The sequence below is a fragment of the Peromyscus leucopus genome, chromosome 3 (assembly GCF_004664715.2).
Source record: "Peromyscus leucopus breed LL Stock chromosome 3, UCI_PerLeu_2.1, whole genome shotgun sequence".
Classification (NCBI taxonomy): domain Eukaryota; kingdom Metazoa; phylum Chordata; class Mammalia; order Rodentia; family Cricetidae; genus Peromyscus; species Peromyscus leucopus.
In genome coordinates, this window is record NC_051065.1 from 28,298,857 (window position 1) to 28,314,680 (window position 15,824).

Here is a 15,824-nt window from a genome sequence, read left to right on the forward strand (position 1 = left end):
TAGGTCCTTTCACAATAATCTAGTAAGGGAGACAGACTCTTAAGAAACTGAAGCCTAGAGAAATAAGCAGCGTCCACAAGCCACACACTAAGCTGCGAAGCTCTTGAATGTGAAACTCACTTGCTGGAAGTGTGGAAGGCGGCAATGCTTTATTATCTGTTTTAGCGCCTTCATTTTGGGTACAGAGAGGAATTAATGAGAACTGACAAGGAAGCCACATTCCCATAGGTGCTAGGAATAGAGACAGTTTAGCATAGAAGTCTGAGATAAGAGCAGAGGGGCAGGGCAGCAGCAGACAATAAGCCTTGCCTGGGTGCCAGGCCTAAAGATGCAGCATTGGGGGTTTGTGTGGGGGGGGGGCAATCGGTGTTTTTCATGTGTGAAAACAAAAACTAAAAACATGTGCTTTTAATCCTGGAACCATTTAAAATCCTTTTCATCCCTCAAGTTCTGTGTCTCTAAGTTGCCCCTCCCCCGTGAGGGACACCAGCCGTGTTCCTCTTCTTCGAGGAGCTTATGGTGATGATTCCGGACTGGACCTGCGTAATCTTCAGCATCCGGGATGTTAGTCGGATTTGGAGCCAAGGACTAAAGCGGAGGATGCACGAGTGACGGCCTTGCTGCTCTGACTGTGTTCTCAGAGCGCCTGGTTGTTGAACCCGTGAAAACTGCCTCCCTGAAGTGTTTTAAAGGAGAAGTCAGCGTGGGCAAAGTGTGACAGTCTCTTTTCCGGGCCGGTGGCCTGCCAGGCGAGGCGTCGGGCGGCTTATCGGCTGCAGCCGGGGCTGCGCTGCGGGCGCCTGGCAGCTCGCCCGGGTGGGCGGCAGCGGAGACGCGCGCGCCCCTGGCGGCGAGGGCGACGCGTTGGTGGCGCCGGGGCCTGCAGAGCCAGCGGGCTTGCGGGAGCTCTCCTGCGGGCCCGGGCCCTCGCCCCCGCCGCAGCGGGAGGCGTCGCTGGCGCCGGACGCGTGTGGGAGGCGGGGACGAGCCTCGGCGAGCAAAGTCCAGGTCTGCACGCCACCCGCTGCGGCAGACAGGCGCGCGAAGTCCAGGTGAGCGAGGCCGCGGCGGGAGACCCGGGGCGGCGGGAGGGCGGCTGCAGCGGGACCGGCCCGGCACCGGCTCTGCGCCCTCGGCTGGAGCATCCCGGAGGCTGGAGGCCCCCCTCTCCCGGGAGCTGGGCTGGGTGCACTTGGACCTGAGGCTGTGGTTTTTCCCTAGGCTGAGATGGATCTGGAGGCAGCAAGGAACGGAACAGCGCGGCGCCCCGGGACAGTGGAGGGTGACTTTGAACTAGGCAGCATCAGGTACACAGGGCCACGGAGCCACTAGCTTTTCCTTTATACCTGAGTCCTGGAAAGAAGTTGAGAAAATCGGTTGATGCCTCAGGCCTTTGGGAAGAAGTTCTAAGTGGTCTTGAGGAATGTCTCCAGGGCTCCGATTGAAACCGGTTCAGAGAGAAGAGGCTGTCTTCAGAAGTGCTCCCCTCCTTGGGGTCACGGGTGATTCGATGAATATTGGTGTTGTATAACTTTGGTCGTATTTTTATAAAGCAAACATTTGGAGAGAACTCTCTTTAGCCATCATCTGGCTACAGCTGGTCGAGCTTCAGACACCTGCTGTTGATGGCTGCGCTTTTGAACTAGGGTAGTGAAGCAAGACCCCCTCCTCCCCTTATTTCTCTTCCTCTTTGTCCCAGTCCTTCCCCCTCCCCCCATGCATAGACGTTTTCCCCATCTCTCCTCTCTGGGGCAGGGTGTATATGTGCATGTGTGTGTGACACGGATGGCGACCTCATTCTTCCCTAACTTCTGCTTCCAAATCAGTTTTTGTCCAAGTGCAAGAGGGGAAACCATGAGGCTTCCTCTGCCAGTGGGCCTTTCTTCCCCCGTCTCGGGTTTGGTCCTCTTCCAGTCCCCAGCGAGGCACACATACAGGCTTTTGTCGGGCAGAAGGGCCCAGTCAAGTGCGTGTGTGTTTCCTCTTTCATTGTGGGAATCGTGAATCATTTTCGTCTTTAGCTTCAAATAGTTTATGAGGAGGCTATTATATTACAGTCTCTGAGTTCAGGCTAGGCCACCCGGAACTAACTGACATGCGTCATGGAGGTGTCACCTAGAGGGACAAATTTATCAGGTTCTGTAGTTGGTCTTCAAGCTGCAAGGGGTCTGATTAGCCAACCGAAAATATGCCTATCTGCTGCTTAAACTGAAGCACTGCTTCTGTCAGTTAGCTTGTTTGGACAGTGACATCGACCTGTTCATTCTAAGAATCATGGCATTTATTCACAGAAAAGTTAGATAGACTTAGAAAAACTTATGGATGGTGTTACTTTCAATAGAAAAATACAGTTTTGTCGTCTGGCAATTTAGGCTGGGGATGACTGTGAATCTATTAATAGCTGGCATTTTCACGAACAAGGCTATTTATGTAGTACACTCGCTGAGTGTACTGACTTGCAGTCCCCGCAAAGGGTATAGTAACACTCAGGACGACCGGGGAAGTTCTCAGGAAGAGCTCATAGCCGATGGTTGAAAAGAAGGAAACATTTCAAAACCGAAATACAGAAGTTAGAAATAACTTGATATAAGATTATAAGATGAAATATGAGACTAATTCTTACGTAGTTCTACCAAGGGTTATACATTCAAGGAAGGCTAAGCCCACCTTCTGTTATGTAGATCAAATTGAGAGGGCCTAATATGCTTCTTCAAGCATGCCACATAGTCTGTGGAATGTTCTTTTGTACATATTTAGTGGCAAATGTCCAGCTCTTGAAGGGTACCAAGTATGAGGAAAAATGAATAAAGATTGAGAAAATCAGGAGAACACAGCAGAAGTATTTGTCAATTTTAGGTAGGGTGGTTACAGTAGATCTTATTGTGAAGTCAATTATTGAGAAAAGAATGGAAGGAAAGGAACAGAGAGAGCCGTGTGTATTTAGGAGCATCTTCCTGACAGCAATAGTTTACAGCAAAAAGACCCTGAGCTTGGGACTGTATTTCCTGTATCCACAAAACAGCAGAGAAGCTGGGTCTGCCTCTTTGAGCAGACCAAGTAAGGCTAGGAGTGGGAGATGCGGAGTCACAGCCTGTGGACTCCGCAGCCAATACAAAGGTTTGGATTTCACTCTCAGAAAAAGTGCGGCCATTGTTCTTGCCTGAGTAGAGAAGCAGCTTGAGTTTTTAAATGATTGTGTTGTCTACCAGTTGCCAACACACTGAAGCAAAAATAAATGGAAATGAAGTGGGAAGGTTCATGGATGCTATTCTAATGGGAGAGACATGTTTGGATCTGAGATGTATCTTGAGTGCAGAAAGGCAGTGCTTCCTAAAACTACTCCCCTCACTCAGAAGAGCTCCCTCCCTATGGACAGATTGGTACTTTTCTTAGGAAAAGAATGATTTAAATGATTTGGTAAACATTATTATGAGGTTCATCTTCTCTCTATTCATTAGCTATGTAAGGCTGGTGACACTTTCTCATTTCCCATATCCTTGTGGTACCTTGGACAGTTACTTGATGGTGGCCTTGCAGTATCTGGGAAGCTGTATAATTTTTTCAATGGCAGTCTTCTTGTATTTAAAAATGTTCTTATTCAAAAACATAACTACTAAGATTTATGTTCAATTGATTGTTCATAACAGTCTTAAATTTGAACAATTATATTTTTACAGCAACCAAGGCAGGGATAAAAAGAAGAAAGTGAATTTAATTGGACCATTGACACTGGTAAGCTGTGAAATACTAAATGGGAATAATCCTGCCTTTCATTCAAATTTGGGAGCTTGAGTCAATAGCCAACAAGCAAGTACTTTAAGTCCGTCTGTCTTAGGCTGCACTGGATTGTTCCTGCTGCACCTGTGCTGCATGGGTTGGTTGTAAACAGTGGCCTCAAATCACAAGACAGATGAAGACAGAGGCCGGGCAAGCAGGCTGTGAGCTCACTACTACATAGGGAGACAAAACAAAATGAAGCATTTTAGAAATGCCTCGGAAATTCACTGACTTCAGGAAACATCTTGTTTCATAAAACCCTGTCTATACCCCCCAGCAAAAAAGTAGTTGAAAACAACATTTAAAACAAGAAGCCTATAAGCACAATTGGCTTACAAGGAAATTAGTTAAACTTCGCATAATAATTATGGATTCTGATTCTGTTTCAGGCCATTTCCAGTGTTTTCTGAGGGTACAAGGCAAGGCAACATGTGTTTGGAAGAAATCAAATCTCTTTTCATTTGTAATGCATCTCAGAGAGGCAGGTCAGAAAAGTGTTTGCCTACTCTGGGTAAATGTGATGTGTTCCAAACAGACAGCCTTTGACAGAGAGAAAGAAAGGAAGGAAGGAAGGAAGGAAGGAAGGAAGGAAGGAAGGAAGGAAGGAAGGAAGAAGGAAGGAAGGAAGAAGGAAGGAAGGAAGGAAGGAAAGAATTAAGTGCATGCCAGTTGAAACCATCAAGTTAGAAAGCGAACGGATGCAAAGGCATTAAAACACCCTCACACTCCCCCCCGCCGCCCCCCGGGCCCTTTGTTTTTGTTTAAAAGTTTCGGTGAGAGTAAATTCTGACTTAGTTTTTATCGTGTGTGTGCTTAGGCTGTATTGACTTGTTATGAACAGTGGCCCAAGCTCCCACGGTGGTGTGCATCTGATGCGTCCGGTGCAGGTGGACGTGCCATCGCACATGTGTGGAAGTCAAGGGACAGTTTTTGGGAATCTGGTCTCTTCTTCCAGACTTGTTGGTTTCAGGGATCAAACTCAGGTTGTCAGTCTTGACAAAGAAGTACTTTTATCCACTGAGCATCTCATCAGCCTAGAAAAAATAATTTATTTAGTGCTACAGAGAAGACATTGTGAAACAGCATGTATTTTAATTTCAGTTTAGAATCTGTTTCCTACATAAAATAGAAAAATATATATTGCAAAGTAGAATAATTATAGTTTAAACTGAATTTAAGTTTAATTAATCACTATCTTGCATCTGAGTAGATGCATTTGTGTGGAAAGACTTCAGGAGAAAACTGGTGTAATCGGATTAGAAATGTCTTGTTTTGTTGAAAAAGCTCACTAAGCTTACTTAGGAAAGTCGCCTAACTTTAAATTTGACCTTAGAAGTTTAAATTCAATTCAACTAACATGAAAAGCATTAAAACCTTCTTCAGTGTCATATAATGTGCGCTAAAAAACAACACCACAGGACAATCTGACCGAGACCTGAAAGGCAGTTGAAGGATGTGAACGCTCTGACTCCCTTCACTTAGAAACCACTGACAGTGGGCCTTGGGGATGCAGGGCTTTTGTAGTAACTAGGATCCATTCACAGTTGCTCCAGATGTTTGCCATGGTCTTTGTTTTAGTCTAACTCTTCCTGGTTCTGAACCTTTCTTCCCTTTAGTTCTCTTGCTCGCCTTGTGTGTTTGATGGTGGAATCTGCCCCTGTTGCCCTCGGCCCCAGATGAACTCTGAAACTCTTAGAGAACAGTTTGCACACATACCCAGTCCCCGCTGTGTGCTCCCAACCTCAGCATCATTGGGTATTGACCACTGTGACTCAGCCCCAACCCTCAAAGATGCCACACTCCACCCTGAGTCACTGTGTACTTTTACGATAAGTTTCTTGTCTCCAGAAGGGAGGTTTGGTGGAGAATGAACACAGTATAAAGGTTAAAAAGGGAGGAGAAATGTGAGAGATGGAGAGGAAGCTAAAAATGTAAATGTACCAACAAAGCTGTAGTCTAGAAGACAGAGGAGAAAGAACAAAGAGAAATTCATAGAAGAGTCAATCAAAAATCGTGAGCAAAAGGTATAAATTGGAGAAGATTAAGAAGACAGCAGGTCACTGTCTTCTGAAGTGGTATTTAATTAGTAATTAGCAATTGCATACTTCACTGTGATAATTGGTACCCACTCTGCTGCCTGTGGGTAGCACCAAATCCAAAAATTCTGATGGTCTCTCCTCACCTGTAATGTGACCTTCAGGAATTCCGCTGTGCTCTGTGTATTTCTAGGCCACCTTTCTCTGCAAACCTAAAATCCCGACTTGCTCCACGTTCCCTAATCTTTTCCAGTTGATTCTCTCTCATCTTTCAAGATTCTTTATGAACAAGACTTCCTTAAAGCCCACAGACAGATACTTCTTAATTTTTTATGAGCTCTTTATTCCTGAACTGCCTTTACAGGCTAATTTTACCCTTTCAAAGGGATCTGGCCTCAAACTGAGAAGGTTCATTTGTTCCTATTTTCAATTCTACTGAAATAGTATTCTGGGCATACACTGTTTATGTTTGTGAACTTAATGTCTATCCCCAGCTCACCTTAAATCACTACACACAACCTCTGAGAGATTAAACAGTATTTACCAATGAATCCAAATCTTTATTCCCTTGATTATATTGTAGTAATTCACCTGTTAAACATTAATTAAGTAGAAATAGATTGATTTCTTCAGTTGTACATAAATCATGAAATTAATCTGATAAATATCTGGATTTCAATAAGCACATTTGCAGCTTCGATAATAGAATGAATTTGAAATAAAAAAGTCCCCAAAGCATAGATTATTAAATGGAATCTTATTTCCTTTTTTCAGTTCCGCTACTCTGACTGGCAGGATAAATTGTTTATGCTCCTGGGCACCATCATGGCCATAGCTCATGGATCAGGTCTTCCCCTCATGATGATAGTCTTTGGAGAAATGACAGATAAGTTTGTAAATAATGCTGGGAACTTCTCCTTGCCAGGTAATTGTTTCTCTACCCCCCTTTTTTTGTTGTTGTTGTTTTAAAAATACATTGTATTTATCTAACTGGGTGAAAGGTATTAGAAACTGGTTTTAATCTACGTCATCTGTTTATTTATTGATTTAGACATCTAGGTGACCCTAAATACCACAAAGGGAGTTGTGAAATTTTTGTAAAATTTCTTAAGCACTCGTTTAAATCTCAGAAAGCACATGTATGATGTTTGACTGTTAAAACAATAAGGAAGTACAGGAAACTCTGCACCTAAATAAAGTGGGACTATGGTATCACCAAGCAATGTCTGTCCTCCAGCAAAGACAGAAGGGTTTGAAATGAACCCCAGCACTTCTTAGATGTAGTAACTTTTGTAGGTTTTATCTTTTCCTCTCTTGCCTACTCTCATTTTAAAAATATCTATTTTCTATGTTTGATTTTTTTGATCAACCAGATAAACCAGAATTGAATGTGACACTTTACTAATTATTAATGACCTCAGTATAGATCTAAAGGAATGGAGTCACATGGGTCCATGTCACCTAAAGGGGGTCCCAGCAACACCATTAGGGTAAAGAGCAAGGAGACACACTTGTTTTCATATTAGTTAAATTTAATCTAGAAATAGTCCCATGGCTTATCCCAAGCCCCCAAACCTTGTTCTTCCAAAAGACAATGAAGGTCTAGGTTGGGGAAAAAATATGAAGCATTATTGGTACATAGATGATAGAATAAAAAAATAATAAAGGCAAGCCAGTCTTTATTGCAAATGTAACTGAGTAAAATATACTCCATCATTTAGATGTCTTTATATATACATTTTCATAGTTCACTGATTGAGAATTACATATTTAGTGCCATTAAAAGACCTAAGTGCAATTATTTAAAGAACATGTGATTGCTTGAATAATAAGGAAGATATGTTTACATTAACATTGATAAATATTAATGCTTTTCAGAAAAGCCAGTGAAAGTGTTCATAGTACACTGCTTGTGTTAGAACAGAATTCCAGCTCAGGCTTTCTACCATCCGAGCTATAATCATTACCATGTACATTTCCTTCAGGATAAATAATTATGCTTTCTCTATGAGAAAAAAAATGTTTCAAATGAATTTAGATTTCTGATGCTTGACCAGAAACCAAATACCTTAGCACAAACACCATAAAGGTAGGTTGAAAAGGACGAGATAGTCTTAAAGGTCTTCAGTAGGGGCTGGAAGGATGGCTCAGCAGTGAAGAGCATTGACTGCTCTTCTAAGAAGCCAGGTCCAAATCCCAGAACACACATGGCAGTTTGTCAGAGGCCTCCAAGGGCACTGCAAGCTTGTGATGCACAGACATACACATGCAGGCAAAACACCTATATACATAAAATAAAAATACATCTTTATAAAAAAAATATTGAGCTTGGTGTGGTGGTGCATGCATTTAACACTAGCACTTAGGAGGTAGAGGCAGGTGAATTTGATGCCAGCCTTGTCTACATAATGAATTCCAGGACAACCAGGGATAAGTAGAGAGACCCTGTATAAAACAAAGGAAGGAAGGAAGGAAAGGAGGGAGGGAGGGAGGAAGGAAGGAAGAAAAATAAAAATTAAAAGTATTTAAGGAAGTGTAAGAGGTAGGAATTTTCTATTTGTTTCCTTTTATATCATAGAAGGTCTTGATCTGTTACAATTACATATTAATTTTACATCTGTTGCATGTTAATTACACACACACACACACACACACACACACACACACACACACACACACACGAACGTACCAGGGCAGTACCCACAATGGAACATACCAACAAAAAGCTGTCTTCTGTTTAGGGTTGAAAAAATCAAAATAATGTGGGGAATACATACAATGAAATGTTACAGTCTTTAAAAGGGGGGATTTTGATGCATGATAAAGCATGGATGTACTTTGAGGACGTTATGCTAAGTTAAACTAGTGGATGAATGATGAAGACTGTATGAATTATCCACTTGTATGGATTATCTAGAGTAGTAAAATTCATAGAAACACGAAGTAGAGCAGTACTTACCAGGGACTGGGGGAGAGAGATGGGGAGCTACTGTTTAATGAGCATAGGATTTTAAACAGTTCAGAAGATTAGTTGGAAAAAATATAAGAATATTTAACACTTTTAAACTGTATATTTAAAATTGTCAAGATAGTAAATTTTATTCTCTCTATATATTTTATTACAATTACATTTTTAAAAATAACCAGGTTAGAACAATGCAATTTACTTATCATGAATGAATTTGCTTCTGGACCAACTATCATAGTCTTGTTTTGTTTTGTTTTTTCTAGAATAATTCAACTACTTGCATATTTGGAGCAGTTTCCTTTTTTTTTTTTTTTTTTAACTTGTAGCTAATTATGCAATTCAGTGGCTTTGAAGTTGGCAGGTACTTTGTGCTAAGGGCCAAATTCAAGGTCTCTCTGGGGAACTACATGAGCAAGAGGTTACTGGGTGGTGGACTCAAGAGAGTTAACAATTCTGTCATGGTATCCTCAGATTATAAATGCTGAGGTTTTGACCCTTAACTCTGAAACTGCGTGGCCACAGGTCATATGGCCTATTTTGGAGGATTTGCAGTGGGATTCCCAGAAGTGATGAATTTCTAATCCGTAATTCATTCTGTAGCTTGTGAAAGTAATACACTTCATTCTCTTTGAAGAAAAATGAAGTCATCAATGAACTAACTCCACTTGCAGAGTGACCATTGCTATGTTTATCAATGGAGAACTGAGCTAAAAATCGTTGGGATCAGGCACTTAACTAAAGTCTTAGCTCATCAAAGAGAGGGTTTTTGTTTGTTTGTTTGTTTTGTGTTTTTTAGTATGTTATTTAGAATTTTGTTGGACTCTTGGGCAACTAAACTTACTGAAAGCCAAGTGAGAATGGAGGAATATTAGGATAATTAGAAGAAAGAAGGATTAGATTACAAAAGCCTCGGACAATGACTAACTGTGAACAGGGCCCATGCTGTCAGCAGAGTGAGGCTACTTCATGGCAGATTGTCCTCTCACAATGATTTGGTTGTGCACAAACTATGAACAAACGTTTTTTTCATCCGAAACAGAGTCATAGAAAACAGTTCATTTGAGGAGTTCCAAAGAATTTGTTATTGTTTAGGACAATTCTGTGTGACTCTCACAATCTAGAAAGTTCCTGGAGTGGGGATTGCTGCAGCTTTCATTCTCCTGCATTGCTTTGTGGTAGAGAAGAAAAAGTACGTTTGAGCCCCGAGTTATATTAACTGTCCAAACAAACACCATCCGTTTGTCTTAATCCTGGACAATTCATATGATAAAGGAATTCCTGGATGGAGAGTGTCAATTTACTCTGGAGTCCAGTGTGATAATGAGGACACTTTCTCTATGCCTTAATGCCTCTGTTTGGTATTCGGATCCTTCACTCAACAGCTGGGTGGCCATGGTCAATTCCTTAACCACCATAGTCTTTACTATTTTAAAATTATGTTTGAACGGTAATCATGGATTGATTGATGCTACTTATGTGAGGTATCTAGAACACGATATAGTCAAGAACTTGGAAATGAAGCCACCAGTCTAATTTTGTTTCACCATCTATCTCGTGGGTGGATTTTATGGGATCTCTCTAAAATGAAAAGTAGCTTTAAGCATTCTTCATTTTCTTGTTATGAGAGGGATCGAGTGAGAGTTCTCCCTCCTGTCACATTAGAACCAACTGGGATACTGTAAGAAGACTTGTCACTCTAAATCAGCAGGACAGACTGCTGTAATCGGGTTTGGGTAAGATCTTGAAAGAATTTTATTTTCAAAGTTCTCAATAACTTTTACAAGACCAAACTAGGTGACCAACTGGGACTGTTTATAAAACAGACATAAGTTCATAAGTGAACTCTGACAACACACAGTCCAGGCTCTTTGCAAACTTCCAATCCCCCGACTCTTCTGGGACATTTGTCTGACTGTGTCCAGGCACCTGGGACACTGGCCCTCCTGGAGGCCCTGAGGCTGAGTTCTCACCCAGAATTAATTACCCTTCTTGGTCCAGACTCTTCAGAAGGAGCAGGTAGGAACTGAAATGCTCATAGATTCACATTTCCTGGTGCGGGGAGACTCCACTTGAGCTACATTATCCTTGAGGAGAGATTTTAAAGGGAACAGATGAAAATGTAAAATTCCACCTATTTCTAAGTTGAGGGGGAGAAACACCTAGTGATTTCTACAAATACCATGGCTTCAGATGACTTACCTGCCTCTCATTCCAAACACAGTCCCAATTTCCCATGTTTAAGTACTCAGGAAAGAGAAGTGCACAACTGAACAGACCTGATTAGAAGAGAAATAAAATGAGGGGATTCCTCAGAGATTCAACAGCTGATCAGAAACCCTTCATATCAGTAGAAAAAAAGCAGGCAATAATAGGGACAGCACTCGGACTGCACTTCTGACAATTGACCCTGACACAGCTCAAGTTTAAAATAAATTTGAACCTTTTATCTTCATTCAGAGAAAGATAAGGAGGGCACAGAGCTACACAACAGCAAGAGAACATGACCCCTGGGCCATTTACACAGGGTAAAACGATAAAGGAAGCCCGCTTCCTCTCCCGGGACCCGGAAGAGTGGGAAGTGCCTGCCTTGTGCTTACACAACAATGCTTCAGGGATGTTTTATTCCGCTATTTCATAAAAACCGTAAATAGACGGTTTACTTTTTTTCTTTCTTGTGGGTGTGTTTTAAGTGGAAATAAGCCATGGCCACACAGATCAATCAGCAGAATGCAATGTGAGAGCAAAGGGCAGACTGCCTGGGCCCACGGTAGATTTGCTGCTTGCTGGCTATGTGTGGCTTTGGACATGTTTATTTCTCCCTGCTTTCCAAAAAAATGATACTTTTTGAAATATTCTTACCTCATAAAGTTGTTATGAAAGTTAAATGCATGCATGTTAAGTATTCAGAACACAGCCTGGCATGTAACAAGTATTCAATGAATATTGTCATTTAAACATAACAACTAAGAACATCTTGTTGACACTTTTATCCCATTAGCTCACTTTAATTAGTATAGTTCTTCTCAATTAATGCTGCCTAAAATGCACTTATCCAGTATATCCAGTGCCGTTAATAAGCAAGATGCATTGTAGGGTTTGGCTAATTACCGGAGATCCAGTGGCTTATTCTGGGGCCGATCCATTGGGATTTCCTGGCAGTAGTATTCTTCTCTTGCGGTGGAAGCAATCTGGCCTTTCCCTTACTTTTGTCCCTGGGAAGTATGTAAGAAAAAAGTATAAAAATAAAAAGGACAAGAGCAAGTCTTTTGAATCGCCAAGAAAGCGGTGTCCACCCAGTCTCATGGTTTCCGTTCTGACCAGTTCTTTTTGCCTCCTCGGCCTTCAGTATACTGTGTGACAGACATCTCTATGTCTCTACCTTTGATCAACAGTTCCACCCAGCCTTAGGAAGCTGCTTGGCCACAGGCCAGGAGTGTGAGGGAGGGGTAGAACCAGGAGAGTCTGTCTCCCCTCTCTGGACCTAAACGCTTGGACCTGTGTTTCAGTGAACTGAACGGTACCCTTGAGTGTGAAAAAAAGTTTTCTTTGAGAAACTAAACCCCAGCATCTTCTATATATCATTCGCGTAGTTACATTCTTAACAGATTTTTTTAAATCTAGCAATTCCTATTAATAGTTCCTCTTTTTAAAATGTTTTTTTTGTTTTTATTTAGTGAATTTTTCATTGTCAATGATAAATCCAGGAAGAATTCTGGAAGAAGAAATGACTAGGTAATTATGTGTATGTATATATTGTGCACGACTTTTAACATCCCATTAAAAATGGTCTCGTGCTACAGAGTTGTGGGAATTCATAAAGCGCCCAGTTTCTTTCCCGCCTCCTCTGATTGCTTGTGCCCAGGCCCCAGTCTCAGGACAGTGCTTCCTTATGACCCTCCGCTTGCGCGTGATTCCTAGCAGTAGATATGCTTTTACACAGCCACAGTGGTTATCCTTTCTAATAACATTGATAAAGCACAGTTATTTACTGTCTCCATTCCCATTTTGTCGCTTTGATTCCAGTACAGCCACGATGGCGTCCACACCCCTTCCAGTCTTCCTAACAGATCTCAAAAGCCTGTAACACAATGCTTGCATATGTTGCATATTAAATTGTTCTTACTTACTAAATAGGGGTTTCCGCATGCTAAAGCAGGACTGAAAGGCTAATTGAAAACAGTTTGTAAAATTAGATGAAAGATAGATTTTGAGCCACTGAGATGGAATTTATTATTTTTAAAGATGCTGTCAATTCAATTACTTACACCTTTCTTCCAAATCAATTTGAATATATTAATTTTTTATAAAATTAATTTTTAAAAAATAAATCCTGCAAAATAGGATGATTTGGAGTTCTTTAAATTAGAATATGGAAAACCTCACACTAAGAACTGTTTTACATGTTTCGGATGTTTACTGCTGTTTGCCATGTGAAAGGGATAGTTTCAGAATAAGTATACAAGTCCAGGCTACAGTTCTGACAAACTGTCATCAATTTAAAACAAGCCACTGACACCATTTTCCTATAGTTAATCAGGACAGGGTTTTCTCTGTATGGTATTTCAAGCAAACAAATTTGCTGTTACAGAGCATTCATCCTGCCATTTAAAAAGAGAGGAAAATTGGTACATATTTGTGATAATGTCCTCCATGTTTATGATCTAGTTAGAAAACTGATTAATTTCCAATTCTGAATTTTTTTCCTAAGAGCCTGTCTAGCTGGCATCGAGGTACATGCCTGATGTCTCAGCCCTCAGGAAACTGAGGCAGAAGGGCCAGAGGCCACTATGAGTCTGGGCTATAGAATGAGTTTAAGGCAACCCTGAGCTCCACAAGGAAACTCAAATCAAGCAACAAATCAAAACCAACAACAAATAGATGAAGGAGCCTTCCCAATCGTTTTTTTCAGATATGCGTATTACTACTCGGGATTAGGTGGTGGAGTTCTTGTTGCTGCCTACATCCAAGTTTCATTCTGGACTTTAGCGGCTGGCCGACAAATAAGGAAAATCAGGCAACATTTTTTTCATGCCATCCTCCGGCAAGAAATGGGCTGGTTCGACATCCAGGGCACCACTGAACTCAATACGCGGCTGACAGAGTAAGTGTATTGTTAATGCCACATTTAGATGAAGAAATGAAGCACTTTGTGAAAATTGTCAAGGGAAGGAAGATTTGAAACAATGGTAAATTACGATATTACGCATTAGCTATGAATTGAATATATATCTGAGAGTCATTTCGGGAAGCCTCTATAGCTCAGGCCATATTTTCCATTTATGTTAGGGTATGTCTCCCCCCACCCCTAATTATTTAGTGAGTCTATTTGAGGACTGAGTGCGTGTTGTATGCCCATTTCTCTTTCGTGGAGTTTACTACAGGCCTGGAAATTGCTAGACTCCAAAGGTATTTGAATGGATGAGCAAGTGGGTGCCTTAATTACAAAGACAAATGTTTAAGGGCCTATTACATGCTAAGTGTCCTCCTGGGGACTTAGAATTTGAGCAAACAAAGCAAACTGCTCTGTCTCTTGGTGTTTTGCTCCAGGAGGGTGAATAGATGATAAATGTCTTCTCACTGGGCATTCTGGCATAAGCACAGATGAGGTCAGAAAAGAAGAGCAGATGGAGGCGTTTAGGGCCTCCGTGCCTCACTCTGAAAGAAATGGCAGCCACGGGAAAGTGTGAGCTGGTAACATTGTAGGACTTCCTTTCTTCGGACAGTCACACTCAGTCATGCTGGCAGTGAGAACACAAGCAAGGCACACGCTGAATACCTCTTATTTGAGTGAGATACTTGTAACCAGGAGTTGGTTCTGATGTGTGGACTTTTTTGGATTTTGTCATATCTGTGTACACTTTACTGAGGGAGCACTCTTAAAGGAAAAATCTGAAATTGTTTTAGCATCAACACAGTGCTGGTAAAAAGCCTCAAGTGCTGGCTGTGGTGGTTCACGGTTCTAACCCCAGCATTCCAAGGGTGTGGGCAGTGGGATGCTAAGAGAGAAGGGTAAGGATTCAAAGTAAGCCTTGGCTACATAGCAAGACCTTGTCTCAAGAAGTGAGGAAGAGGGAAAAGAAAGGAAGGGAAGGAGGGGGGGAGAGGAACTTTTTTTTTATTTTAGAGAAACGATGTTGAACTTAGGACATTTTTTTTTCTGTGAATGTCCTTTTACTGTTGTGATGCCTTCCCTAATTTCTCCTTTTAAACAAATTGATTCATGTCCATAGTGTTAATGCTTCTGTAATAGGATTAACTAATTTCATAGTATCAGCTTCAGTGGCATTAACTTCTTAGAAGCATGAACTAATCCTGACTTTTCTTTGTGTAGCATTTTCATGGGAAAATAGTCAAGAGGCTGAGACTTTATGGGAGGCTTACAGTAGGATGGCCATGGCATGTTCTTCTTGTCTATGTGTTTATTAAATGTCTACTGCACCTTTCTGACTGAAGACCTCCTGCCCGTAACCACTCAGGTGTGATCTTTTTTAGTGACATCTCCAAAATCAGTGAAGGAATTGGTGACAAGGTTGGAATGTTCTTTCAAGCAATAGCCACGTTTTTTGCAGGATTCATAGTGGGGTTCATCAGAGGATGGAAGCTCACACTGGTGATCATGGCCATCAGCCCCATCCTGGGGCTCTCTGCAGCTGTTTGGGCAAAGGTGTGTAAAACCCAGAGATTCTCATGTGTGCTGACCCACAGAGGGTTGCTTTGTATATCCAGAGTGTATATCTACTGCCCATTCAGATATGTGCTCAGTGGTAGTGGAAGCCATGTCCAGAAGTATGTCGTTCACATAGAGCTTTACTATAAAAATTAATGTTCAGTATGATTCCAAACACTACAGTTCTTGCCTTAATCACTGTTCTTGGTTTCACTGTTATGACTCTGAAATGTTTGAAATGACAGGTATAGTTATATTTTTATTTAAGAAAACACAAGTTTAAAACATAGTCCTCCAAATGATTGAATGAACATAGAAGTTTTAAACGGGGCAGGGGTAAGGGTCCCCATGAAAAATACATAATGTTCTGTCAATT

General features: G+C 41.5%; 1 protein-coding gene across 6 annotated transcripts in view; it reads left to right on the forward strand.

The window, feature by feature from the left end:
- Nucleotides 1-871: 871 nt before the first annotated feature.
- The window catches only part of LOC114687570 (phosphatidylcholine translocator ABCB4), a 53,191-nt gene continuing 38,238 nt past the window's right edge, over nucleotides 872-15,824 (forward strand). The window contains exons 1-7 of one of the 6 annotated variants that reach the window (XM_028862176.2): nucleotides 872-1,052; nucleotides 1,222-1,307; nucleotides 3,678-3,732; nucleotides 6,588-6,738; nucleotides 12,456-12,513; nucleotides 13,691-13,882; nucleotides 15,274-15,445. In XM_028862176.2, coding sequence (XP_028718009.1) covers nucleotides 1,228-1,307; nucleotides 3,678-3,732; nucleotides 6,588-6,738; nucleotides 12,456-12,513; nucleotides 13,691-13,882; nucleotides 15,274-15,445 — 708 coding nt within the window. In that variant the 5' untranslated portion in view covers nucleotides 872-1,052; nucleotides 1,222-1,227. Of the gene's footprint in view, nucleotides 1,053-1,219; nucleotides 1,308-3,677; nucleotides 3,733-6,587; nucleotides 6,739-12,455; nucleotides 12,514-13,690; nucleotides 13,883-15,273; nucleotides 15,446-15,824 lie in introns of those variants that run through there. The other 5 variants (XM_037203540.1, XM_028862184.2, XM_037203538.1 and 2 more) reach the window with 5 other exon arrangements.